Genomic DNA, 27,477 nt, shown 5'->3' on the forward strand with positions numbered 1-27,477 from the left:
CATACTTTCATTTTCACAGGAACGTTTCGTTATGAGTGGCTGCGTGTGCTTGCTTAACTGCGTGCGTGTGTGTGTGTGTGTGTGTGTGTGTGTGTGTGTGTGTGAGGGGGGGGGGGGGGCGGTTTTATTATGTTCTCCTCTAAGCGCTAATTTACAGGCGAGTCTCTTTTTCTCCATTAGCATATGTAATTATAACACCTTTCATATTTTACGTTTTCCTTTTCCTGCTTTTAGGATAAGTTTTATTTTTCCTAAATTATTCTAATGAAAGCAGACATCGATGGGATATCTGCTACATATTTTCCCACTTCATTTTAGTTTTTGGCTTCTCCTTTTGAACAGCATTCCACCAGATAGCCCAGTCAAGTTTACCTTACTTGGAAATGATCAAATGTTCTAAAGAGCAAAGTGGGGAAACCGAAAGCATAAAAATAGCTTCAAAAGCTTTCGCTTTCGCTTGTGAGAGCGCTCCGACGTTTCGTGTCGACTTCTCCATTTAACTTTCCGATGAACTCAGTAGGTGTAAAACCGACCGGCTCCATTGGCTGACTTCTTATTGTACTTTTGCCCCCCCACCACCACCTATTTGCTAGAAGGGGAACTCGAGTGGCGTGATAAACCAAAAAGAAATACAGACGTCTTATGTTTGCAAAAGTGGCGCAAAAACTACCCGGAGCTGTCCTGAACCGCGGGCCGTTCTTCCTGTGAGACGCAACATGTGCTGAAGATGGATGGAGCCAAGTTGCACCTGAAAGAGTGGCTGGTTGCTCAGATAGAGAGTGGGAAATATGAAGGCCTGTCCTGGGAGGACGAGGGCAAGACTATGTTCAGGATCCCCTGGAAGCACGCAGCCAAGAAGGATTACAAGCAGACGGAGGATGCGGCTCTCTTTAAGGTCGACACTGTTTTTATGTTTCACTTTCCGAAAAGCCTTGAGTTACTGAGGCTGATTGTTTCACTGTGCTCTGAAATGGGGAAAGCGTTGCTTTTCCTCCGATTGGCGAGGAGTCCCAAAAATGAGTTCAATTAAAAATCCTACTCAGAATCTATCATTACCCTATAATGATTATAGGCAAATTTATGAAATGTTTCACTTGGGCGTCGCAAGCATATCTTTTGGAATATTTATTCTGAAATCCCGTTGTATTTTATTTTCGTATCCAGGACGTTTTAAAGGTGAATAAGGGGTTTAAGTCCGCTGGGGGGGGAAGCAAGATAAAAATCCAAGAGGTAATAAAAACTGGCCGTTAAAAAAAACAAAAACAAAAACAAAAAAAACAAAAAAACAAAGTGATTTAAAGCGTGTTATTATTATTATTTTTTTCTACTTCCATTTATGTTTAATAAAATACATAAACCAATATGTGGAATACTTACATCAAATCAAAAGTATCTACTGACTAATATTTGGGCTAAAAAATAAACAAAAAGCTTTTAAAGGACAAGAGTGAAAGTATTCCTTGTGCTTATTTAAACATTAAATATCATTACTTTAATGCATCAAATGTCTCTAATTTGGACAACTTGGGTTGGTTGTCTTTAAATAAATCTGGGAAAATTAGACAGGATTTTTCTTTTCATTGTTTGATCTGTTGATCCATAATCAGAACTAATTAGGGAGAAATTGTCATATTTTGATCTCTAACTGAGTGGTTGATCTCCTTGAAAATCCTGCTTTGAAGTGTGATGTGATATGTTAATGTGTTGTTTTCCAAGAACTAGGAGGGAATGTTTACATATTCAAAAAATGAAATCAAAATTGGTTTTATATTTTTTGCTGTTTTTTAGTCTGATTTCTTTGGATTCAAATATACCATGATTGATATTATTAAAGCTAATACGATGATTAAAAAAAAAAAAGAAAGAAATTATGTTCTCTACTTCTCATTGTATTACACAGTATGTGTTTTTGGGATAGTTTTCTGAGTCAGTACTTTTGTGCACAGGCCTGGGCTGTGTATAAAGGCAAATACAAGGAGGGCAGGGATCGAGCTGATCCCACAATGTGGAAAACCCGACTCCGTTGTGCCCTTAACAAGAGCACCGACTTTCAGGAGGTTCCTGAACGCAACCAGCTGGACATCACTGAACCATACAAGGTCTATCGAATTGAACAGGATCTCGGCCTCTCAAAGCCAGGAGGTAAAAAAACCCAAAACAAAATAATTGGCTTTTGTCAAACTGATTTTCTGTTTTGTGTTTGGTCTCACTTGTGCTTGCCACTTCCCTCTCTCACAGCACATCCTCAAACAAAATATGTATACAAGCAGGTGAAGTTATCTCCAAGAAGCCCTGGTTATCTGGAAAATCAGGTAAGATGAGAAATACACTCCTGTAGACAATGAGACAGTAATTATAAAATGTGTCTCAAGGCACAATGAATACTTTTGGTTTGCATGGACGGTGTGAGTGGTTTGTTTGGTTGGAGTGGTAAGGAAAGACAGTCACTTCTGACAGTTGATGAATAATTTAGAGTTTCACAAAGAGAATATATCATGAGTCATTTTAAGGTGAGTGACAGTAAAAAGAGATAGTCAGCTTTTTAATTTAACAGTAGTACTTAACTTGAACTGCAAGTCCTCTTCCATCTGAAAACATATCTTTAGGCTAGGAAAGAGAAAATCTCAATGATGAAGTCTTCCTGCTCCAATCTTTATTAGATGCTTCCTTAACTTTAGTCTCTGTTTTTTTTTTTTTTTTTACTTCAGTGTCAAAAGGAAGAACTGCAAGCTCACAAAGAAGAAAAACTATGTGCTGGTAAGAGTTACTGACACAAATATGCTAGAAATTACTCTTGACCGTAATGCACATCTGCAAATTCCACTAAATGAATATCACTGAAAAGTTAAATTGTTTCAGTGACTAAATTCAAAAAGTGTTCTTCATTGATCAATTACAGGTATTTGTTTCCTTTAGTTTGCATAATCGATGAAAACTCAAATTGTAGTTTCTCTAAAAATTAGAATAACACATAAATTAACTTTTCTGCATTGAACCCCATTTTTTCATTCTACCAAATTATTGATTTCTGAACTCTTGAGTTTAAACATTAGAATTGTTGTTTCTAAATGAATATACAATTGTTTTCTTTGCATTATTTGAGGTCTGAAAGCACTGCATCTTTTTTTGTTATTTTGACCATTTCTGCAAATAAATACTATATTTTTGCTTGGAATTTCAAAGACATGTCAGCAATTCCCAGAACAAAAGAACAATGTTAATTTTACTCAAACAAATATATATAAAGAGTAAAATCAGAAAAACTGATACATTTAAGTGGTCTCTTAAGTTTTTTTTCCAGAGGTGTATATTTCCATCATCTATCACAACTGGGTGTTTGTGCACAAATATCTATGGGGAGATGTTCTTGGTCTTTCTCTCCTCTTCTTAAGTTAAAACAACTGAACAACTCTAATGCAATATTTTAAGTTAGGTTTCACTTCCGGTTTTGATTCTGATAGGTTCTGTTATTGTGCAACATGCACTGGTTTTCAAATGTCAGGCAATTCACTCTCAAAGCAGATATACATGTTTGAAAGGTGATATGACACATGCAAGGTAATGAGGTAAATGATTTTTCTATTCTGTTTTATTGTCAGCAAAGTTTAACTTTTAGAGAGTGGATTATAGTCATAAAATAAGCACAACAGCGTACCTGCTAGTTAATAGCTGGCGACGGGCACCAGCACCTCCCGTCCCCACTAGGGACAAGGGTGTAAGAAAATAGATGAATGGATGGGTAACTGAAGGCCAGAAAGTCTGTGAAAAGTGTCTGCAGATATCAAATGTTTGCAGCCTCTGAAATATTTTTTCCCCAAACTGTGCTGTATTTCAGCTGCAAAAAGAGCTTTGGATGTAGGCCAAAACTTTTGATTTAGGTTTTCTTCTTCCACATATTTGCTGTGTTCCCTATGTCACTTATAGCAACTTCAAATGAGAGATGTTAAAGTCCAGACTAATGGGTGTCTTTATCCAATTAAGATACAGTCATATCTTGGTAAAATGGCAAATGCCTTTGCGAAACAGTTGTATCTAAGCTGCAATTTAATATACAGATGCAATCCATTTACTAACTCTGACTTATGAAAAAAATGTTTGTAGTGGCTGGTTTTTATCTACGGGTAGGTTTGTAAAGCAGTGTGAAAACCAAACTTAGAAAACTACAAGATGTGAAAAAGTATAAGTGACATGAATACATTTGCAGTGTGCATGTATCACATTTCTTTTCATAAAGATGTTTTTATATTTTCCTGTTGAGGCTGAAATTGCCAATAAATGTCAGGTTGTACTGTTCCATCAATAATGTCAAGGCATCTGGCTTAGATGCAGATACATTTGCTAAATAAGGCTAATAATACTCTACAGGATTAATAAGGTTGGACTGGTAATCAGTGTTTTTCTTTCTGCAAAATATCAAACAAACAAAACAAACAAAAATACTTGACATTTAAACTATTTGGCTCTTTTAGATCTATTTATTCACATAACCTTCCAGTGAGACAGTATTCTAAATTTGCCCATGTTATTGCCAACAAATTGCAAATAATCAGCGATATTCTTTGTAACCTTGCGTGTTTTTTCAGTGAGCTGACATTCTCAGTATGCTATTACCTTGTGTTTGGTAGAGAATCAGTTGGGCCTGAGATCAGGACTTTGTTTTATAGAGTAACACATTATATAACGCTGACCAATTAGTTTGGTTTCTGTTTGGACAAAGTGTGAAGGCATTCTGTCTGTAGTTTTTCACTGTAGTTTTTATACTAGCAATACATCAATAAAATTGATGGGTGTTGCTCCTTTAGTTGTTGCACCATGACTGTTCATTCAGTCTGCTACTAGAAACACTTCCAAATTATTCTAGACACTTTGTTCACCCATCTGAGCAGCAGAGTGCAAGAAGTAGCTTTAAGTTATAGTCAATGCTCCGCTCAGGTTTCTGCATTTTTGGAAACTTTTTAAAACTTTGCTATACTTTAATACCTGTAACTGATCCCTTGTCCATTCATCTTTGTCCTGATCAAATTTGGTTCTGCAATGGTTTTAGGTTAAATGGGCAATAACATGTTTGTGTGATTTTAATCTGTTTTTCATTTGGACATATTTTTGATGATATTTAAGATGTTTAAGAATATTAAGGCTGCCGTACCTTCTATAATTAATTCAGCTCAAACATTGGTGTTCTGCACTTCTCCTCCCCAACAATATTCCAACATATTTTCATTTCATATCTACAGAAAACCCTGTTTTGTTGCGCATCCTTTTATTTTCCATGTAGTTTTGAAATTTTTTTTTTTTTTAAAAAGTAATATAATATTGAGCAATAAAATTATGTAAACCTATAATAAAAATGGTGAAAAATAAATCTTTCCAGCACACTCAAAAAACAAAGATCGCCAATGTTTAGAAATAGCTGTTTGTCAAAGTGGGTGCAATGCCCTCCACCTTCTCATTCCAGACAAATCGATACATGACCAGTGAGTGGCCAACAACTGTATGCCACAAAAATACATATAACCAGCAACTAACATTTACTCTTGCTGTTTGGTATGATGACAAATTAATAATCAGCTTGCTGTAAAATGAATTGAATATAATTTTCAACACCCACATGGATGTGTAAATTTGCAAAAATAAAGACATCAGCAAATACTTTCCAATAATACTATCTTGAGTGTGTTCTCTTGTGTTTTATTCTTCAGATGACCTGATGAGGGAGCACATGTACTGTGAGATAACAGAGAAAAAGAATCTAATTCATGCTCCTGATCCAGTAAGTTTCTTCAGTCCCGTCCTCAATATAACCGGTAAGAAAGTCAGAATTATTCAAATAAATATCATTACGTTAGCACATACTGAACTTGATTAGTGTTAACTGCATTCTTTGCACAGACTTTCGCATGGAGGTGAGACTACTGTATCAGGGCCAGACAGTGACGAAAGTGATCACAGAGAGCCCAGACGGATGCTTCATCCTCCAGGGTCATGTTCCTTTGGGAAATGAACAGATTTACGGACCCTGCTCTGCCCAGCAGCTTTCTTTCCCCTCCCCAGGCTCTGCAGCTCTTCCAGATAGCCTGGCAGAAGCGATGAATCGCCTTCTTTGTCACCTGGAAAGGGGTGTGCTATTGTGGGTGGCACCAGATGGGGTTTTTATCAAGCGCTTCTGCCAGGGCAGGGTGTACTGGAGTGGTCCCTTGGCCCAGCATACTGACAGGCCAAACAAACTGGAACGTGAAAAAACCTGCAAACTGATGGATATACCCTCGTTCCTAAATGGTACTACACAAGATGCATATAACTTAAAATACTCAACTGAATTTTTTTAATAATAAGAAAAAAATAAACATTTCTTCTTAAAACACCAATATGAATATATAATTTACAGCACTCCAGAACAGTTTACAGGGAAAGGGGCCCACACCTTCACACGAGATTGAGCTCTGCTTTGGGGAAGAGTATCCAGATCCAAACGTACCTAAAACCAGGAAGCTCATAATGGCACATGTGAGTTGGAAAGGGACATAAAAAGCTTGCTGTTGTGTACTTTTTTATTAGGGCACTGTCAGATTGTCTCTTATATAGATATGGATGGATAGATGAATGTGCGTTACAGGTGTGCCTACTAGTTCCAGGTCTTCCTCAAGCTCTCTACAAGTATACCTTGATTTTTGTAAAACCTCTTCTAATTTCTTCATTCCACTGCCAGAAATGTTGCACCTGATCATTGGCACTTTATGAAGAAATAATGTTCAAAGATTTCCACTTTCAGATATTTGACCAGATACCCACCAGTGGTCTAGAAATATAAATGTAACTGGTTTCATTAGTATATTTAAAAGGTAACGTTCCAAAGGTTATGGGCAATAAATAATGGCATTTATTGGTCATTACTTAAGGCCAATAAATGGTCTTAAGTAATTGCCACTTTTTGGCCATTTCCTAAGACTAAATCAAATATTATTACATGGCAGGAAGGAGGATTACTGTCTGAAACCTGATGTCAGCCATTTTTTGGCTTTCTCAGCATTTATTGCATCTTACTTTCAGGTTCTTTTAACCATTATTGTGTGTCATTCTACTGTATTATGTGTAACCGTTAGGAACTGTTTTAAGAAACATATTTCCAATGAAAAATGCTAACAATTTTGATTTTACACACAAATTCCAATTAATTGAGAAAGAATTTTCTAAAACTGGATTTTGTACGTGAAGAACAGAATCTCAGTCGTGTGAGAGACACACGAGAGCGATATTTCTGGCCAGTAGATGTCATTACAGACACAGTGATTGAGTGTTTCTCTGTTTCCTCTTGGCCAGGTGGTTCCCTTGTTTGCTGTGGAACTGTTACAGAGATTCAGCTTGGGACAAACTGAGGAGAAACATCGAGATCTCACCTCCAACGCAAAAGGAAAGAAGATAGATTGAGAAATCTACCATGTGCCAGAGGTGATATGGACAATACACAAGTGCACTTGACTTCTGTCCGCATAATCGCCTTAAAGGATAGTAATACAGTATCATCAGTATATGTAATTATAAATATATACATATATGTATGTGTGTGTCTGTGTATGCATATGTACAATAAGTATATTTGAAAGGCATTACGTAAAATTTAATGTAATCTTCATTGCAGCTTGTATTTGATATTATTTTCTATAGTGCAGCTAGACACCTGTTGTGCATTTTGCTCCAACCATGCCGATAAACAAATGATAATGTGAATGTTTTTCTCCCTCTTCATTTGATGTTGAACTCGTACTCAGAGTATGACTTGCTAATTTAATTTTCTCATCCTGGAACAAATATGTGGAATAAATTGACCACAGAAATTAAAACTATAAAGCTTTTTTTCTCATTTATTTCTATCGAACATCATATAACAGAGTCACAATTTTTTTTAAAAAATATACATTTTTGTAGCTGTAGCATTTAAAAAGAAAATAAAGTAACAGGTAAGATTTTTCTCCTTTAAAATAATAATAAAAACAAACTAAAGTGATAGAGAGTGCTGAATCAGAATCAGAGAGTGCTGATTTACCCGTATCTGAGTTTAAAATACTTTCATCATTTTTTCCCTGCCTTCGAACATATACAGTACATTAAAAAATGAGACGGGGAACTGAAGCGTACAGTACACACAGGGGTCAAGAGCATTCACAAAGCATCATGTTCCAACGTGTTATTAGCACCATTACTCTTCAGCCATACTGCACCTTTTTTACTCCTTCCATCATTCAGTTTTTAATGGAAAAACACCATGAGTGTCGAGGCGATGTGGCACAGACCTGTCTGTGTGGGTGGGATTGTCTGTTACGCAGTTTTCATTAGTGTTCTCCCTTTCTCAGAGATAATGTTAAGAACATATTGGAGTAATGCTTTGATGAACAACTTTTTGAAATGACTCCCAGTGATAAGAATTACAAAAAAAGGCGAAGAGTTGCTCATACATTCACCTTGCCTGCCCAGGCCGGTGTGAAAACATCGGCTCCGATGCAAGAAAAGAAACAATTAAAGAAAAACTGCATTGCAAGATTGACAGAAATTGCATTAAATCTGTTTAGCATATTTACTGTATATAACATCTGTAATGTTTATATATATATATATATATATATAATATATATATATTATATATATATATATATATATATATATATATATATATATATATATATGCAATTCCGCAATAGCGTTTACTTTCATAACACTGATTGAAAATACCCTGCAGTAATTACTTTTATTGAGAAGGTGTGTGGGACAACCATAGCAAAAACAGTGAACACAGACAAGTGCTTGATTGTCTCATTAAATATCTTCAGTGTCTTTGTAGAGTCAATTAGTTGCTGCTATATCTCTGAGTTAATTCACCCCTTCACCAGTTCGTACTCAAATTTGAATCGAAGCGTTACCATTTCATCCCTTCTTGCTTCTGTTTTATGTACTTGAATAAATAATTTAATACTCTCTTATGAACTTATGCCATGGCGCATCAGTTTATTTGAGGATTTTATGTATTTTTGACAGTTATGGAGAAAAAGGGTAATAATAGCAGAAACGTTCATGTAATTTCATTCAACTGTATATCATCACCTGAAGATTCCTCTGTTCCATTTAGATGATTTGACAAACTATAGATTAGAACCCACGGGCAAACCAAAATACCTTTAAGTAATCTTGTAAGATATTATATATTGGAGTTATAGAAATACATCTCTTTGTAGTTCGTAGTATGTAGATATCTTCTTTGAAACATGGAAACAAACAGGTGTGATTGATACAAGCTGATGCATGGTCAGTGTAAAATGTCCCTATTGTGGACAGCATCCTTTTGTGTGCAATAAAATCCGTTATGAAATGGCCAAAACTACAACAGTACCAAATGGTGAAGGAGCGAATTGACATGCACCCTGCTGCTTTTTTCAGAAAAGGAAAGGGTAAGGGAATTAACAGGAAAGGAAAAGAGGAAAAGGAAAGGAATGAAAGAAAAAAAAAGGGTAGGATAAGAAAGGACAGGAAAGGAAAGGGGAAAATTCAAGAAAAAAAAAATATAGGAACAGAAAAAAAATTAAAGGGTCAGCAGGGGCTACATCTTTATGAATTAGACAGATCACTTGTAATTTGTGTCTTCTATTGTTGTGTATATCTTCCCTGCAACCCTACCTTGAGGTCTCTCCATTGTTCGTCTTGGTAGGATCAACATAGACAAGGAGGGTGTGTGTGTGCTCGTGTGTATAAGTATGCATGTGCAAGTTTCTACTGCCACTTCATTAGCTTGGAGCCATGAGGTAAATCCAGGAGGCTTTCATCAGTTCTGGTTGAGGGAAGTGTGTCAGGTGCAGACCAGCGCCGTTTACGAGGCCGATGCTGCTCCTTTGAGGGAATATCTGTAGCCTGTTTGCAAGAAGGGCCTGGTGTTAAAAGGGGTGGCTGGGAAGGAAGTGGAGGAGGTGGAGGTGGTGGTGGCATCTCCTCCCTTTGTGAGCTGCTTGAATCTGCTGCACCTCTGGGGAGCAGTTGCGTGCGATGAGCCCTAGAGCTTGTGCGGTTGGGTGTCCGCTGAGTCTGTGTGGGCATTGGGGTTAGGGCTAGGCAAACATCACCCTCACTAAGCTGACGGCAGGGCAGGCCATACAGCTGTGTAGTTCTCTGAGGAGAGCAGGAAGACCAGCCCAGGTCTTGGACAAAGAATGGGTACTCCACCAAGACCTGCAGTAACTCCTAAATAAAAACAACAGCAGGATTATTTTAAAGTCAATGGGACATTTGCCATTCAACATTACAACATTGACAAATTTAAAGCATTCAACCCTAGCAAAAGCTGACCTGGGAGTTGCGATCTGTAAGGTGAACCTGCAGGTGACTGAAGCCCTGTGTACTGCTTGGGGAAATCACCAGAACAGTGCAGGTGCTGAGGTGGAACTCAGGGGATGTATCTGCACTCCTCAGAAAGTCTTCTGTCCTCAGCTCCTCCACTCGTTTCAACCGCCCACTGGCCAGCTCAATCAGAGACCCCTTGGTGAAATGAGGTAGGAGTGCAGGGGGAGATGGGCGCAGGGCTGGGGATGATGTCTGAGGATTGGAAGGAGAAAAATCTCTCCCTCGCTCTCTGTTGCGTCGTCTCTCGTGCTCATTCTCTCTTTCTTGGTCTTTGTCATGATGTAATTGCTTATCTTTTACTTTACCCTTTTCCCTGTCCCTCTGGAGGACCTTGTCTCTTTCTCGGTCTCTATCCCACTCTCTTTGTGACCTGTCATGGCTGTTAGGCAGACTAAGGGGTGAGTGTGGTGAATTCCTTAGTGTGTGCTGCCTTGGGCCTGGCTCCCTATGCAGACTGTATGAAAGTGTTCCTGAGGAGCTGGAGAGAGGATAGGCCTGAGGGTGAGGGCTGGGTTGGGTGACTGATCCAAAGGGGTAATATTGGGCCTCAGATGGTGTAGGCCCCACATGGTCCAGAAGTCCACCTCTGCCAACCCTTGCATCTGGTCTAAGGGTATGTGGACTCGTGGGGAGTGAGGTGGAGCTGGTCTTCCCAGATTGATTTGTTTCCTGCAGTGAGGAATGTGGTTCAGGGCTTACTTGAGGTTGAGAATCTGACAAAAATGCCCCTGCAGAATGAACAGGGGAGATCAGGTCCTCCTGCTGCCTACGTGCACCATTGGCATGCAAAGTATATTGACTTACATCAAGCCTAGATCTGCTGCTGTCATTCACATATTCTGGTCTGGAAACTGAGGCAGTCCTGCTGCCTGGCCCATCTAAGCCATTAGGTCTTTTGTATCTAGGCCTTACATCAACTAAGCTGGGGTCTTGAGGATACAAAGAGTGAGGGCTAAACAAGTAGGAAGGAGAAAAGAGAGAGGAGCTATAATCCCGGTGACCAGTGTTAAGGTAGGACCACATGTCTCTTGTACTTGCTGGAAAAGGAGTCTTAAATGAGGAAGAAGATGGGGTGGGGGGCAATGATAGTGGTCCCTCCCCTCTGAGCCACCTAGAGTGATGGGGTAGGGTTGAGGTAAGGGGATCATCTCTCCAGGCAGGAGACACTGAGCTCCTTCTGTCGCTGACCTGGCTTGGAAAAAGTGGAAGAGAAACAGATGAAGAGTAGTTCAGGGACCATGGTAATGGCACATGGAGACCTGATGCTGGAGTCGGAAGGGCTGGAGGACTGTTTAGGAGATGGGGGTTTGGGTTAGAGAGAACTCTGCCCCTGTCACTGTGTTCCCTGCCTCCCTCCCCTCTACTGGTGGTATGCCGGCTCCGAAATGGCACAGGCGGTTTAAACTCATCCAGAGGGACGTGGTGTTCTGCAGACCCTTGCCGAGACTCCCTCTTTTTGGGAGGGAGGCGCTCTTTGCTGCGGTCAGGGCTTGGATTCATGGGTGGGCTCCAGCAGCAGTGGGGGCCCCCTGTGTGTTAGTGTAGGTTAGGTCACATGGGCTTCACGGGAAAACAAGGGGTGCACACAGAGGGGAAGGCCGGTACACAGCATCACTGTTGGATCGCTGTTGCTGCTGTTGCACTGAAGCACCACTCACCTAGAGCAGCGCAAAAGAGAAAGAGACAGAAGTAGGAGAGATTAAGTGTGAACATTGGGAAAGAACAGTCTGTTAGGTCCTGGCATGAGTTGTCGTTAAGACTTAGCTGTCAGTATGGTCAGACATACAAACAAATATTCAGTTGTACTAGACAGATGGAACGAAATCAGCCACTCACTCTTTCTTCCAAACTACTTTGAAGAGGTTAGAAACTTGTAGCTTCCTGATGGTTGATGCTAATTAGTCATTACCTAACATGTCCAGTGTGGTGCAATTGAAACTGCCCATCTTGCTCGTTTCATTCAAATACATTACTCCCACATGTGAGCTAAAAATAAATTTTTCAGCCAGTGAAGTTCAGAGGCAGTGCAGTAAGTATGTACAAAAACACACACAGCAAGGCCCGACAGCAGGAGAGTTTTCATTGCTGACTCTTGGGGGATGATTGGAATATGTAATGTGCTTTTGTACCACTTTCATGATCTACCCCCACAACATCCTCGGGTACTCTCTGTAATCTACATAAGCTTACTACCAGCACCCCCTCAACCTTTCACTTTCAGATGAACATATGGAAATACTCCCTCAAGTGACTATAAGCACTCCACCAGTGATAGACAAAGCTGGTCACTGCCCAACAAAAGCTGAAACAATCACTGTTGATATTACCACCAGTTGTTGTAGACACAGGAAATCCATCTTTGCATATTAAATAGGCATCGCAGCAGGGGATTGGGCAAATATGCGTGTCTGCATGTGTGTGTGTGACATGTTTTCCACGGTTGATCTGTAAAAATGTGTCATGTTTTTGTTTGGGAGAAGAAAAAAAAAAATGTGAATGTGTTTATTGTTTGAGTCTTTGTGTTTGAGTCCTCGAATGTGTCAGAGATTTTTCCAGCCTCACTTCATTCAGTGAGAAGTGCGGGGGAGCTCCACTAATTCTTCTTCCAGTGTTTTAAAAGAGCCCTTTTGAAATGATGGCTGCAAGTCCAGCCATTCCCTCCTCCAACATGTCGCTCCTCCAGCTGCTGGCCACTCAAGCCCCGCACTCGCCTGTTAGTCTGTCAACTGCTAACCAACTCCCTGCCGTCTCACCATCCGCCACACTGTCTCCATGGCAACTGTATCCACACGTATGCACACACTCATATACATCCAGCTGGTTAGAGAGGTTAGACGGGGATACTTTTTAGAGAGGTGGGTGTGCTGTTGCTCATCAAGAGACTGGGTCCAAAAACAGCAAATGTAACAAGGTGTTTGATCATCTTATGGGAAACCAAAAATAGGGCAGTGAGAGGTTTGGGAAGTTTGTACAGTTAACATGACGTGATGCATGTTTGTCAGCCCAAAAAAGATGTCGCGAACGTGAAGTAATGCACATCTGATCATCAATTCAGGTGGAAAGTTTAATCTTCCTTCCTATTCTTCTTATACTCTAGGCTCATTCTGAAATTGATTTAAAAGTTTCCTTCTAATTTCAAATGAAAGATAAGCTCTGGATTATCTACTTGATTAATAAGTCGACCACAATATACTATTATATATTTGCTCTATTCTGTCACTCAACTTCTGCAAATTTGACTTCTGAGGTGAAGTGTCATCCCTGTATTTCTACATCCTGATTGCAGTTCGTCTTTGTCAGATATAAAACAGTTAATCACAAACCAGGAACCATGTGTCTTCATAAGGAACCAAGTGTCGTCATAAGGAACCAAAAGTCTATAAAGGGTTTCACAGCTAATCTTATTTGTCGGAGCAACTGTAAAGCTGAAGGCAAACAACACAACTTTTGCAGTGTTTGCCAATTTGGAAACAATTTGGAATTCACTCTAACTAGTATGGTAATCTGAAAAAAACTCAGATCAGACACTTTACAACCACATATGATTTACCAACAAAAGTCAACTGAATGTAGCAAATTCTAATCAAATTTGTGGGTAACCAAACATGCCAGTTGGCGGCAGTATTTGTTATTTTCGACGAATAAAATCCTTGGGTAGGAGAAAGAGAAAAAGCACTGACAACGAAACGTCTTGTCATGTGGTGAAAAAGAAGACAAATAAGCAAAATGTGGAAAGATTTTACTGCGGTGTTAAAGTACTGTTTCAATGTCCCTTGAATTTACGAAGTTTGTAACGAATTCTAGAGCTTTCAATTATAGCTGTGAACTTAAGAAAAAAAATGTTAGACCACAAGATGGAAGAATTCCTTCTAAATAAAACAAATATAAAAGTTGTTGGGCTCAATTCCCAAAAGCAAGTCTGTCAGATTTTACTGTCGTGCATGAATAGTGACAACAATGTAATGCTTAATTCTAGGAGTGGCTTTAGATAAAGTCCGCTAAAGCAACATAAAATAAATTAACTTGGAATAACTCATCTCAAATGTGGCCAGACAAAAATTCCTGCAGATTTGATTTCAAGATTGTACCTGCAGTACACTGACCAGATACTATGTCAGTGGTCTTTTTCTGCATAGTGTGGTATTTCTGTTGTTCATTTTCAATAAATCAGTCAATTCAAAAGGCTTTCTTTAAGCTGTTCAATAGACACACAAAGTACCCTTATTTTCAAGGCATTTTGCAGAGTAAAATACAGTTAATTGTTTCAGCTGAAAAAAAATTGCAACCAAAAAATGTCTGTTTAAAGATAACTTCTGAAACATAACAGAATTATTTGGCGCCCTTTAAATTATGTTTATTTTTTTTAATTCAGTTTTATAACGAGCTGTAGAAAATATTTATTTATTTCTATTTTATGTTGATTTTTTTTATTTTGATAATTAAAAAATCAAAAATAAATCCTAATATTTTAAGAAATGAACAAACTCAAAATACAATAAAAATGACATTTATTTAAAAAAAAATTGGTTCGAATTAAGTTTTTTTTTTCTTAATTTATGACACTGTCCAAATCATTTTTTTTTTATTATTCAGTTTTAGCATTTGTCCTCAGAGGACTCTTACTCCCACCTCTCCAAAATAGACGTAATATAAATTTGCAAAAAGAGTACAACAAAACAAAGAGTACAATTGTGCATGTGGAGGAGTTTGAAAAGAAATGTCTCCTAACAGAATACTCCTACACTGTGCAGACGCGCACAGCGAGCTGGAGTTTAGCTGGAGCTACTGTTGTTCTACAGAAAAATTTCAATACATCCAAAGAAAAAGAGCGCACACATCATAATGTTGCGCATTCCAACATGTAAAATATGCTAAAAAGCTTAGGGTTTCGATCAGAAAGTAAACAAAAAAAATTTGATTAGCTTTAACAATAATAATAATGATAATGAACTATTTTATTAATTGTGCAAATAAACTCATACCCAATTATGCCTCACTCTATGTTATCCCGCCTTTTCTCTTCATGCATCTGCTTGAGACATGCACTCCGACTTGTGACTGCAAGTCCTCAGATTGTCTAAAATGTCCCACTTGTGAAACTTGAAATATTAACTCAGTTGTATAATAAGTAATAGACAAGCAAGGAACAGATGTCAGCCAAAAGGAAAAGAGTTAGAACAAGCAGGTGGATGAAGTTGGCAGCTGCTGTGATGTGAGACTGACCTTGATACCGGGGTGAGGAGATGTCCCAGAGCTGGTACTCATTCATATTCTAGTCCTCCCAGGGGGGTCAGCCCACCTCCCAGCTCCTTACTGTGCCACAGTGCTTCCTTCACAGCACCGCCATGGGCTCCAACACCCGCAGATATCAACAGCCTGCAGCTACGCCCTGCCTCTGATCTCTGAACGAGTGAAATAACACCAGCGAGCCCACCAAACTGAAGGAAAAAACTGAGAGTCTGCTATCCGTCTCCGTGTCTGTTGTGCCTGTGAGCATGTGTGTGTCAAGAGAGTGTGTGTGTGTGTGTGTGCTTGTGTGTGCAAAGGGCTGAGGAAATGAGTAATATCTAGCAGTGAGAAACATGTCTGCTATGCAGAGCCACACAGGCAGACCAGTTGCTGCCGCCCACTTGCTTTAATCACTGTGAGGGATACAAACATGCATACGCACATATACATGCACTCATATGTATGCACAGTCAAGGATGCAGACTACAGATCTCGTTGCTGTCTGATGTCTTCTACTTCTAACAAACTCTCTCCAGTTGGAAACATGGAACATTGCTAATCAGTCAGTGAAGAGCAATCAAATCACTAATTTATGTCTGTAATGACATTTACAGAAGACATGCTGACACATAGAAGAAAGAAAAGGATGGAGGGGAGGCAGAAAGACAGTTGATGAGAGACTGGGAGGGACGTGGTAGGAGGCTCATCCTACACACACTCTCAGACTTAGACTTTTGCTGCTGCCTCTGACTCAAAACTAAACCTCACATCCATCAAGAACACACACAAACACAGAAAAGCATATGCACAGCAACACACATACACAGACCCACACGCACACACACGCATGCATGCAAACACACACATGCACAGTGCTCTTTTTTGTTTATCTGCAGTTTCATCTGAATTTGTGTCCTTTGTTCTCATCAAAGCACTTTGTGACGAACCTGCTTATTAAGAGAGCTTTTATGAATACATTTGATTTGACTTTATATGCTTGCTCTGACATAAACACACGCACACACATATGCACAGTTGTACACTCACTGAAACAAGTTCAAACGCACACAGGAGCACTGCAGGGGAGCTCTGAATGATTTGCTTCAGTGATTCAGTCAGTACAAGTGGAGTGTGATGGTATGGCTGCCTTGGCTTGTTAGTACTCTATTCGTGAGTGTTGCTTTCATTCAAAGCACAGAAACAATCAAGAGACATGCATGGAAAGGAAACAAACCAAGAAAAGGGTTTTGGGCCATGCGCGCTTAGATCTCCTTAAAATGCAGAACAAAACGCAGACTTCTCCCCACAAACAAGACATTAACCTTGACTCACTTATCAACCACAGCCAAATGGAAGGGTTAATAAGAAATGGAGGTGTGAAAACAAAATTCAGCGGGAAGCCCACACTGAAACATCCTTACTGGGAGGTGACAACTGTCAAAAACATCACCTCTGACATTTTACAGATTGTTACTTTTATTTTTCAAAGCAAGCTCAGACGGAAGATGATAGACACAGAGGTTGTGTGGGCACGACTGCTGTCTGCTCCAGCAAATGTTTCATGTGGGGAGAAACGTAAACGAAGAATTTCGGAATATCCTGGATGAAAGACCAAACAGCTGCAGGGTCGCATGAAAATTCAATCATTGATGTATAACTGAAATCGTAATAATCTTAATGTATGCGACGTTTATGTATTGTTGACTAAACAGGTTCAGGATTCATAGAAAGAATCAATAAGTCAAACATGAATCCATTTAAAGAAAGTAACAGCTCTTTCTATGGACTTTTCAATGTGCTGCTATCTTAAATGTAACTGTCCATAAGTTAGGGAGAGGTTTCTTCTGAAAAAGAAAAACCCAAAAACATTTGTATTGATTTAATACACAAACAACCTTAGAATTGCATTGGCTGTAAGTTGAACAGCTAGATGCAAAGCTGTGTTTCTTACTGAACTCACTTTTTTTATCAAAAGCATCAAAACAAGGTTTATAGATAGTGGGAAATAAGAGATGTTAAATAATGGGAAATCAATAAAATGAAAATGCATAACAGTATCATGTAAAAGCTGTCACTCTCTTCCAACTTTTTTCATATTTTGATTTCTTACCACTGCCAATGACTGTACATATGGGGTATGGCTGTGTTAAACCAAAAGTAATGCAGTTCAGAATCATGCGGTGGGCTCTGACTGACATTAAAATGCTCTGATTTCAATTCCTCAGTCTCAAGTTTTTTTTAAGCTAGTGTCCTTTCAGGATTGCCCTGTGAAAAAAATCACTCAAGATTGCATGTTCAGTGCGATGTGCACGGCCTTCAGAGGACAACTGAACTGATGCCGAATCTCAGTTGCACACAGATTTACTGTTTTCAACAACCAGGCGATGTCTGAACTTACATAATTACACTTAGTAGAACTGGACAATATGACTGACAAACATGTCACAATGTCAATTCCATTTAGCCGAAACATATAATAATTGATTGTTTTTCTGTTTAAAATATCTGAAGTACTGTCAATCCAGTGACGGGAGACGAGATCTTGTCTCCTGTTTTATCCATAATTTTCTCTCAAGCTGCCATTTTCTCCCTTCGCCCAACACTTTTTATTTGAGGCACCCTTGCAAATTTTGATTTGGGAAATAGTTGAAAAAAAAACGTGCTTCCTTCTAATTTTACTTTAAAATGATCCTCTACGTTTCTTTTGGAGCATCACAAAATAATAATAATAATTAAAAAAAATACATTTACCTTGGTGGTTATGATGTGACAAAAAGTGAAACAGCTCAGGTGGTTTTAATCATTTTGCAAGGCACTGTATAATCTGACAAATTTCAAAGCACAAAGTCATATTTGAAATGATTGCGCACATGACAGTCTAGTCATAGAGAAAAAGAAAGAAATACAGATGGATTGATCACAAAAGTATGTAGCGCAGCATTGAGATATAGAAATGACTGCACTGTTGTACTCATGGAGGCACCCTCGGCTATTTAATATATCCAAAACACACAAACATCAACACAAGCAAAAGCACAAGAGATCCATGCTGCACTGCCAGTCATTTATAGCACCCCTTGAGTCATTTGACAGTGTATACTCTTCCTCCATATCTCTTGTTTCTCTCTGTCTTTCTCTGTGGTGTTGCACTGTGTAATCTGGCCATCTCTCTCTCTCTCTCTCTCTCTCTATTCCTCTCTCACACACACACAGATACACACAAACAGGGTCAAGTCTTGACAAGAAAGGTCAAATGAGTCAGGCAGCATTTAAGAAATCGTAGCACATCAAGAGCAAAAGAAGCAAGAACCGCAACAGGTGACTGAACATTTTACTATAATACTTTGAGGGTTTGATTTATAAGAAAATAGTCATTTCCTTTGTGCTTGTTCTTTTATTTTTTCTTTACATCTGCCCTTCCTCATGAGTATCCCTGTATTGGGTGTCCTATCACGTTTCAGGCTGAGAAGAAGATCTATGATAGACGTCTGATGCAGCAGAAATTTTGTTGCTGAATGTAATAGATCTGAACAGAGGGGAAGCGTAGAGGAGAGTATGGCGAGATGAGGGTAAAGAACAGAAAAACAGAGAGAAATTGCTTGGAAAAACCATAAAGTTAGATTCAGAGAAGAGTTGGAGACACAAATTAATCCAGGCAGGGGTTGAGAGGAGGATGAGAGTACTACAGTGGTGGCTTACGCTACAAGGAGCCTGGCTAAGCTGATAAAAGGACAGAGTGATAGAGGCAATAGCTTGTTGGGCGACAAGCCAGGTCAGCCTTCAGGGCAATGACCCATTCTTCTGCAGGATGAGCCAGCAGCAATGCCTCAGTCAAAACAGTCATTGCATGAATGGGCCTATAGTCAAAGACTTACATCCGGTTTCATAGGTAAATACAACCAAGATGCAATTACATCTTGTAGAGTGATTGCATTGTTTAATTGTAACTTGATGTGAGTTGGACTGCTTGGCATTTGTTGTAAATTGGTGCAATATGTTGAAAATATAATACATTTGAATTGAATTTATGATTGAATAAGCTAAACTCATAAAAAAATAAATAAAAAAAAACATATAAAGTGAAGACTCATATTATTGGACAGATATGTTTGAAGGAATCTTTTAATTTTACCAGCTCTGATGCTTTTCATTTTAAATAATTTTAATGTTTTGGAGTGGATTTGGACTCTGGAGGGAGATACATATCAGGGTGTTGGCAAAGAGGCCATCACCACTAAAGATAAATGATAATATATATATATATATATGCAAACCCTGAGCAGTCATTACAAGAAAGGTTTTTTCACAGAAAATTATGAAATATATAAATTATTTTCATCATGCCATCTTTTAGTCACAAAATATGAATAAAACCTCAGATATAAGTTTCAAACTGTCACTCCTTTTACATTGTTTTACCTTTCTTGATTGAGTGAAAATAATGTTTTATTATTTTAACAAATAAACTGTCAAACTCTGGAAGCCCTCGCTGACAGCAGACTCCTGTAGTGTGTGAGTGATTCAGACGCTGAGGCCTGTAATGTATTGCTGGCCTAATCCCTTGTGAATCCTAACTGGTACATCCTAAGGCAGGCTTAGTATGGTTCTGGGGAGGAAATCCCCCCCCCTGCAATAGTGGTACGGGTCATTAGCCCCTGGGGTATAAATAGGGCAGTCATGGCTCCTTAAGCTGGCTTTTACGCAATATCAGTTAAAAATATGACTTGACTAATTACATGCAGGTCAGCCAGTCAGCAGAAGTAAAAAATTCCTCCACCTCGTTCTGCTATTTGCTCTGACCATAGCGGGGCCATCTGCTGCAGGAGTGCTTCTCCGTCTCTCCTTTTATACGCGCGTGTCAGTGTGAAACGTGTCGCAGGTTATATGACATTTCCAATTGCGGGTGTAATGCCATTGTCACTGGTTTGGCATTTAAGATGTCATTTGATGGGACTTTCATTCCCCCCCCCACGTCGTAATTTGAAGATTGTTATTTGCCTGCATCTGAAATAATATTTTTCAAACCACGACAGATTCTACTTGCACCTATAATGATGAAAAATACACACAATAGAACTTCAAATGTGATACTATAGGTTAAGTGACAGCAAGCTGTGATGTCATACAAGGCTGCTGCACAGTCATGCTTTTCTATTTCTGTTCTCGCAGCTCTTTCCCAAATTAGCTTCCCAACTTTTTAGTGTGACGTTGTGTGTGTGTGTGTATGTGTGTGTTGGCTCACTGTATGTCTGGCAGGAGATCTTCTCACTAGTATGAGATATGATTAACCAGACTCAGAGCCTTTGATGCACTCCCATGCTATGAGATCACCGGCTTACAAGAGAGGTGAAAGCAGCGGGAGAGTGGTAAGAAAAAAAGCTTGAAAGAGCAAGGACCAGCATGTGAAGTTTCAGTATGTGAAGAGAGAAGTGGGAGGAGGGCCACTGTTTCTTCTAAACATTTGCTGTTTTTGTTTTTGGCTTTGTCCACCTATTGAGTGACAGTCAAAACTGGCATTTCTGCTCGTTCTGTTTCAGCAGTTAAAACGCCAGCAAACTGTGACCAAACATAACATCTCCATGAAGAGACAGCATAGCCTGGTCTCTCCCTGGTAGCTTAAGTGGCATTCACATTCAGATAGACTGTCTAGACTGGCTTTAGAGACTCTGTCTAGAGTACCTTTATCACTGCTGGTATTCAAGGCAACGTTGCTATACACTGCCATTATTGCTGCAGCTCCACTACCCCTCCCACACCATATCTACTGCCGCTGCAGTCATTTACTCAACTCATTCCTTAAGCTGCTCGCTATAGAAAAGTGTTGCAGATTAAACAGTAATATGTCTGAATGGGATAAATGAAATACCACTTTTGACAGAGCTTTTTACATGAGGCTATTTCCGCACCACTGCTGAAAAATTCAAACAAGCACAAATGAATTCATAGAATGTTTGGTTACTTTTGATCTTAATTTTGCTCTTGTTTGAAAAGAATTCCAAAAAATAATTAGTTCAAGGACAGCTCTCCAGATAAATTTCTTTCAGATTTCACACTCACTACACATTGATACCAAAATCTTGAGGGAGCGAGCTCACATGCAAGGACAGGCAGGTCTAACTGAAAAGCGGTGGGTGTAAGTGGTGGGTGGCAGGGTTGAAAGGTTGCTGACCTTCATTGTAGTTGAAATGCAGAGGAGGAGAGCGTGCTGCTTGATCATACACTGGGGTTAGCGAGTCAAAGCCAAGGAAAATAATCCATTTCAAGAAAACGACCCTTTGTATGTGGTCAAATAACTGACAGGGCACATGCACGTGTTTGCAAATGACCAACCAATGCACCTTCGTTTTTGCACTCCTTTCTTTCACACATGCTGCAAGTAGATCAGAGAAGAAACACCTGGCTCTCATGAGAGAATTTAAACGACAGGTGTGTCTGTCACATTTAAGTAGTCTGGCACAGAGTCAGCTGTGTTCAAACACTGACTTCTGTTTGGGATTATTCATCACACTCCTGGTCTCTTTGGCTGAGATCCCAAACCTATTCTCATATCAGATCAACTGGGGACAGCCCAGATCTACAAAGGCCATGAATGTAGAATAGAATAGAATAGAATAGAATAGAAACTTCAGCTCACCAGAAAGAGAGATGTGGAAAAAATACACTTTTATGAATTTAGCTAAATTAAACAATAAATAAAAAAAATAAAAAAACATTCAATAACTTATATATAAATTAGATATAATACATTTAAATATTTAAAGTTATTCATTTAATACATAAATATACATAGAATAGTATAGAATAGAATATAATATAATATAATAGAATAGAATAGAATAGAAAATTGGAATACTGATCATAATTGGATAAATGTTGTCTGCTGAACGGAGGCAGTTTTTTTAGGCCTAATGATAATCTCATCTTGCCAATAAGATTCATGTACTAGAGCTCAAAAAGAGACCTCTGCCGTCTCTTGAAACACTTTAAACTTATCCTTATCTTGGCCCTCAAAAGCAAATATTGCTATTCAGAAAATTTGATTTCTGTTTGTCAGAAACAGCAGTAGGAGTCAAATAGGAAGTACATAATTTACACACAAACATAACTGTGTAGTTTCAACCTGTCTGTTTTACTTTGAAGTGGGAATTATTATTTTTTTTTCAACATTTCTTTTACTTCAAAGTGTAGCTGTTTCTAAAGATTAAGTTGAGATGGCATTTGTAGGAACAGAAGTGTGCTGTGTGAAACAGTTTTTTTTTGTTTTGTTTTTTTTTTTGCATATTTCCTTGTTTTGTTTAAAAATGTGCCCTCTGAGCCAGTAGCAATAGGTGACTCATGCTAAGGCCTCTGAGCTTGAACGTCTATATGTCATCAACTGTAAGAATATATAACTTATATTTGGAAGAATTGTGTATATTACTAAAGCATCAAGCTGTAGAAATGGATGTATTTAGAAGTCACATTAAAGTTGGTTAGCATTAGTGGAAATAAATTGAGCTGTAATTAAGAGCAAACCTGGAAGAAAGGCTGTTAGACGCTGCAAATGATTAGGCAAAAGAATGAAGGGTTATCTTCAAGCAGGATAATGTCTCTAAATATACAGCCAATTTAGGTTTAGAGAGGCCTAGTAAAATTACTGACCTAAATATAATTGAAGATCTGTAGCAAAATTTTCTGTTTAATAAAGAAAATGGGCAAAAATTGTAGTGTCTATGAAGAAAATACCACCAAAGACTTGAGACTGTTTGCCTACTGCTAAGGTTGGTTCTACAAATTATTAACTCATTGTGGGAGAGCATATTTGTGCACCATAATTTTCAGATTTTCATTTGTAAAAGAAAGAAAAAAAATGTCATTTACCTTCTACTTTGTAATCACTAACTGATTCATGTTAGTTTGTCACCCTGACTCCCAATAAAATACCATCATATTTGTGATTTTAATGAGCCAGTTAATGTGCACTGCATGAGTTATTAAAACATTTATGCACATGAAGAGCAGAGAAGATGTGACTCATTTTCTTTTCTGCAAGTGGATGACATGGACGACAGGCAGACATGTAAGAGCTCGCCCATACAGTAGGTGTGACTCGTGAGTGACAATGAGAGATTATCCCTCCGTCTGTTTGCAGTGATGTGGTGAGTGTCTTGACTTTCTGAAGAAACAGTGAAGAAAGCTGTTAAGAAAATAAATACTTGTCAGTGGTTACAGAAGTTCAAATGTTTGCTTAACTGTTGCCCCCACAAATGGCCCTGAGATCTGATTTTGTGTTGGCACGCTGTACTGAAAATCACAGACACAAGAAGGGCATGTGCGTAGATCCTTGCAATCATGCAAATGCGTAGTCTCGGCATGAATGTACACTCCAGTCTATAGTTTTCCCTTTCTTTGTATTTCACTTTCAGCCTCCCCACCCCACCCACTCACGGTCTCCCTCTCTGTCTTTCCCTCTCACTCATCTGGGTGGCTGTTTGAGAGCATACACTCAGCGTGGGTGAGAGTGTGAGAGTGCTAGAGTAGAGTATATGACTGCTAACACAAGATGTAGGGTGTGTATGTGTGTGTGTGTGTCTGCCTGTGTGCGTGGTGCTGTAGGTGGAGAGACACAGCAGGGCGTGAAGGAGCGCTGTGATAATGACAGGCCATGCATTATATAACATGCAGATTGCATAAGGAGAAGATTATTTTAGGTCCAGATATTGAGGATGTATAAGTAATTTTTTTTTTTTTTTATGTGGGTGAATAGCACTGCGTGCACCTCTGAATACATGTATGGGTGTTTGTGAAGAAATCTGCACATTTATACGGCTACTTTCAAGGAGCGTGGGGGACATACTAAAGTGCATTTTGTGTGTGCGTGTGTGTTGTTTCCTTTTGTTGAAGAATATTCACATTTTCAGCTTTCTTTTGCAACTGTCTTCATATTAAAACAAATGCATAGGAATGATTTTTTTTCTTCTTACAGTGGGTATAAGGATGTCCACACTGCATGCACCCACTCATTATCACTTTTAGACTTCAGAGAGATCCACTTGAAAAAGAGCAGATTCTCCTTAGTGTTTGGTGGGAGTCAGGGGGAGTAAAGCAAAGTAACTTTCATTTATGATGATTTTGATGTTCGGAGCTTGTCCAGAAAAAGAGCAGCATGCTCATCTTTGGACCTAAAATACATTTTTGGAATCTCCCTCAGTCGAAGCTGTGGTCCTCAGATTCAGTCTCCGTGTGCTACTGCCTCACTCCATGCATGAGTGTGCCCCTGTAAAAATAGACCTCTTAAAGGGCCAGCAGCCACTCAACCTTCTCCCACAAGAGACCTGTTCTTCTCTTCAGGGTGACACAAGAAACATGGGACAAAATTTTCACTCAGCCCACATGATCAGTTGTGCTTCTGTTTACCAAAAGCTGTAAAATAATCGGAGCCTAGTCAGTCACACCAAATACCTTCATGAAGGCAAATCTCTGCTAAGTGACAAATCTGAGCTTAAAAACAAAAATGCATCATTAGAGAAACTCTCAGTACTTTGTAGCAGTTCCTTCAAAGCAGACATTAGAGGAAGCAGTTATACAGAGACCTAAGACTTCCTGTGGACTCCAGCAGATCACCCTAGTAATTGAAATAAGTGAATTAAGTCAGCAGGGACAAATGGTGTACGTCTCGCTTGAAGGACATCTACAGTCAAGGACTGTGGGAACTTGCGTGAATTCTCCGATATGTAGCATATGGACGATTGCGGAAACAGAAGGATGCCGCCTGCAGTAACAGAAATAGATGTACCAAAATCATAACTTTGCTTTCTGGTGTACAAGAAACCGGGAGGGATTTGTTACCCGCATGTGACAGAATGTGCACAATACAGATCTGATCTTTTCACATTGGCATGCAAAAAAAAAAAGTTTAATGAGTTAAAAGTAAGAGAAGGGAAGAAAAATACTGAGTTAGGGGTTTCTCATAATACATTTTTTGGGGGGATATTAACAGATGCACCTGCACACCTGCATATCATACCTTTAATGACACGAGAGCTCTCAGAGATTTGACTACAACATCTGCACACCATGCTTTTCCTCTCATTCTGACACTCCCCACCACCACCAGTCCCTCACACACACACACACACACACACACTGGACAAACCCCACCCTACTCAGTCTCATCTCCATCCTTCCCAATTTAAGCGGGCTCCTGGAGGGCCCCTGGCTATCTCTGGACCAGGGCTATTTAAGCCCACTGCTCTAATTCTGAAAGCCCTGATCTGCAGTCAGGCTGAGAGATAAACCTCACACACTCTTTCTCTCCCAATCAGTCACAATCTCCCTCTAGTTCAATCACTCACTCATTGTTTTTGTCTTGCAAACACACATGTCACACTTATTCACTAGTGGGTGTCTCCTCTCATACCTGGCTGACCTGCCTTCCTCAGAAAGCCATACACCTCTTGACTAACGCCTAAATTAATCTTCTCTCAGGACTCTTTTTTTATCCTGTCATCCAAAGTTATCAACACACCTGTGCTCTCTCGCACTCTCCTTCACACACACACTTTCTCACTGAGGGGAGGAAGCTCCGTGGTCACATACCTTGCTGGGTGCCTTTACGTAGCTCGTATCTGAGAGTTGTTCTCATTGGATCAGGCGGCAGCAGGCACGCAGGAATATCCAGTTTTGACACTGAGTCTCTTCCTCCTCTCTACTGCTCAGCCTTCTCTCTCTTCATCCTATTCCTACCTCTACTCCTTCTCACTCTCTAAACGCCTCTTTGCTCTCTCTCTCTCTCTCTCTCTCTGTCTCTCACTCTGTCTCTCTTTCTGTTTCTCCCTCTGAGCGGGCTGCTTCTCTCTTCTGACTGCCTGATCTTCCTCTCTCCCTCTTTCTCAGTGCCACAAATCTTTTATCTCACTCTTAAAACTTTAGTCTACAATTATTTCCCTTGGTGAGTCCCTTGTGCCAGACCAGGATACTTGGTAACTTTTCCTCTCCCCCTGCCTAATATGCTCTCTGTCTCTCCCTGCCTTGCCGGGAGTGTATAATTAGACAGAGCTCAGTGGTAATACAGTCAGGCTCATTGTGGGAGCCTTAGCATTGCTGCTCATGTTTGGCTGACAGCCCAGTGGCTTCACTCATTAACCTCCCTCGAGCTGCAGAATGGACCAGCCCACAAGCCTGTGCTATTTGCTGCAACACCTCAGCCTCTTTGCAGTGGAGCCAATCAGAGGCCGCAGGGATGGTGAGGAAAGGTGTGCTCGCCGGACACACATCCCTCTAGATGAGTGGAGCTAACCCTTATCTCAAAGTATCGACACACACCGGCAGATGAAGCGTAACACCCAGCTGGTCAAATCTGACACAATGAGGTTTTCATCACAGTCATAACAAGTCAGTTCTCCTTTTAGCTCAATCCCTCGTTCATGATGTGCGTGTGGTGGCATCATGTGCTTTTCTTTGAGGCATGAAACCGCAAAAAAGATCACTCACACATTTTATTATGAAACCACTGCGAGGTATGGGAATGTCCTGTGCAATTTAGCAATAAGTCATATGCTCTCTTTACTGCTCTGCATGCCCCAATTCCCAACAAGTATGACCTGGCATAAACCCTTCGAGGGAGATTTCCTTAACTCACTAATCTATTCAAGAAAAATAACAATGAATCTTAAAAAGAAGAGCATCGCAATTTTAAATTACACATCTAACTTTTTAATACTTGTTTTTTTACAAATTGTTTTATTATATTACTCCCAGAAGAAAGAAACAGCTTGTTCCACCTCCTCACTCAATCTAAGTAATAAGGATACAGAATGTTGTTTTTTTTCTAAAGAAAATGAATCAGCTGTCTAGAAACTCAGTAACACACAGTTAAATTATTCTATT

The 27,477-nt window shown here is 39.4% G+C and overlaps 2 protein-coding genes across 3 annotated transcripts; one reads left to right on the forward strand and one right to left on the reverse strand.

Moving 5' to 3' along the window:
- The first annotated feature begins 469 nt into the window (after positions 1 to 469).
- Positions 470 to 7,988, forward strand: irf10 (interferon regulatory factor 10). Its single transcript, XM_055045963.1, has 8 exons — positions 470 to 895; positions 1,947 to 2,142; positions 2,239 to 2,312; positions 2,709 to 2,757; positions 5,700 to 5,804; positions 5,890 to 6,276; positions 6,386 to 6,504; positions 7,318 to 7,988. The coding sequence occupies exons 1-8, from the start codon at positions 728 to 730 to the stop codon at positions 7,423 to 7,425; spliced, it is 1,206 nt and encodes a 401-aa protein (XP_054901938.1). The 5' UTR covers positions 470 to 727; the 3' UTR covers positions 7,426 to 7,988.
- A 701-nt stretch (positions 7,989 to 8,689) lies between these two features.
- On the reverse strand, positions 8,690 to 26,668 carry zmp:0000000926 (genetic suppressor element 1). Of its 2 annotated transcripts, none has more exons than XM_055045974.1 (3): positions 26,188 to 26,668; positions 10,327 to 12,038; positions 8,690 to 10,221 (listed from the first exon to the last, which is right to left on the reverse strand). In XM_055045974.1, exons 2-3 carry the CDS (start codon positions 11,878 to 11,880, stop codon positions 9,757 to 9,759), a joined length of 2,019 nt encoding a protein of 672 aa, XP_054901949.1. In that variant the 5' UTR covers positions 11,881 to 12,038; positions 26,188 to 26,668; the 3' UTR covers positions 8,690 to 9,756. The 2 variants fall into 2 exon arrangements, with proteins under 2 accessions (XP_054901949.1, XP_054901950.1); XM_055045975.1 differs by lacking the exon at positions 26,188 to 26,668 and adding an exon at positions 15,604 to 15,790.
- Between the last annotated feature and the right edge of the window lie 809 nt (positions 26,669 to 27,477).

This window comes from Poeciliopsis prolifica, unplaced genomic scaffold (assembly GCF_027474105.1).
Source record: "Poeciliopsis prolifica strain line A6 unplaced genomic scaffold, Auburn_PproV2 SCAFFOLD023, whole genome shotgun sequence".
In the NCBI taxonomy this organism is placed as follows: domain Eukaryota; kingdom Metazoa; phylum Chordata; class Actinopteri; order Cyprinodontiformes; family Poeciliidae; genus Poeciliopsis; species Poeciliopsis prolifica.

Excerpts from the sequence above, each read along its gene's own strand:
- irf10 (XM_055045963.1), top strand. The coding sequence starts at position 728 with ATGGATGGAGCCAAGTTGCACCTGAAAGAGTGGCTGGTTGCTCAGATA. Across the intron at positions 896-1,946 it reads AGGATGCGGCTCTCTTTAAG|GCCTGGGCTGTGTATAAAGG; the intron begins GTCGACACTGTT and ends TTTTGTGCACAG. Across the intron at positions 5,805-5,889 it reads TCCCGTCCTCAATATAACCG|ACTTTCGCATGGAGGTGAGA; the intron begins GTAAGAAAGTCA and ends TTCTTTGCACAG.
- zmp:0000000926 (XM_055045974.1), bottom strand. The coding sequence starts at position 11,880 with ATGAATCCAAGCCCTGACCGCAGCAAAGAGCGCCTCCCTCCCAAAAAG. Across the intron at positions 10,222-10,326 it reads TTACAGATCGCAACTCCCAG|GAGTTACTGCAGGTCTTGGT; the intron begins GTCAGCTTTTGC and ends GTTTTTATTTAG.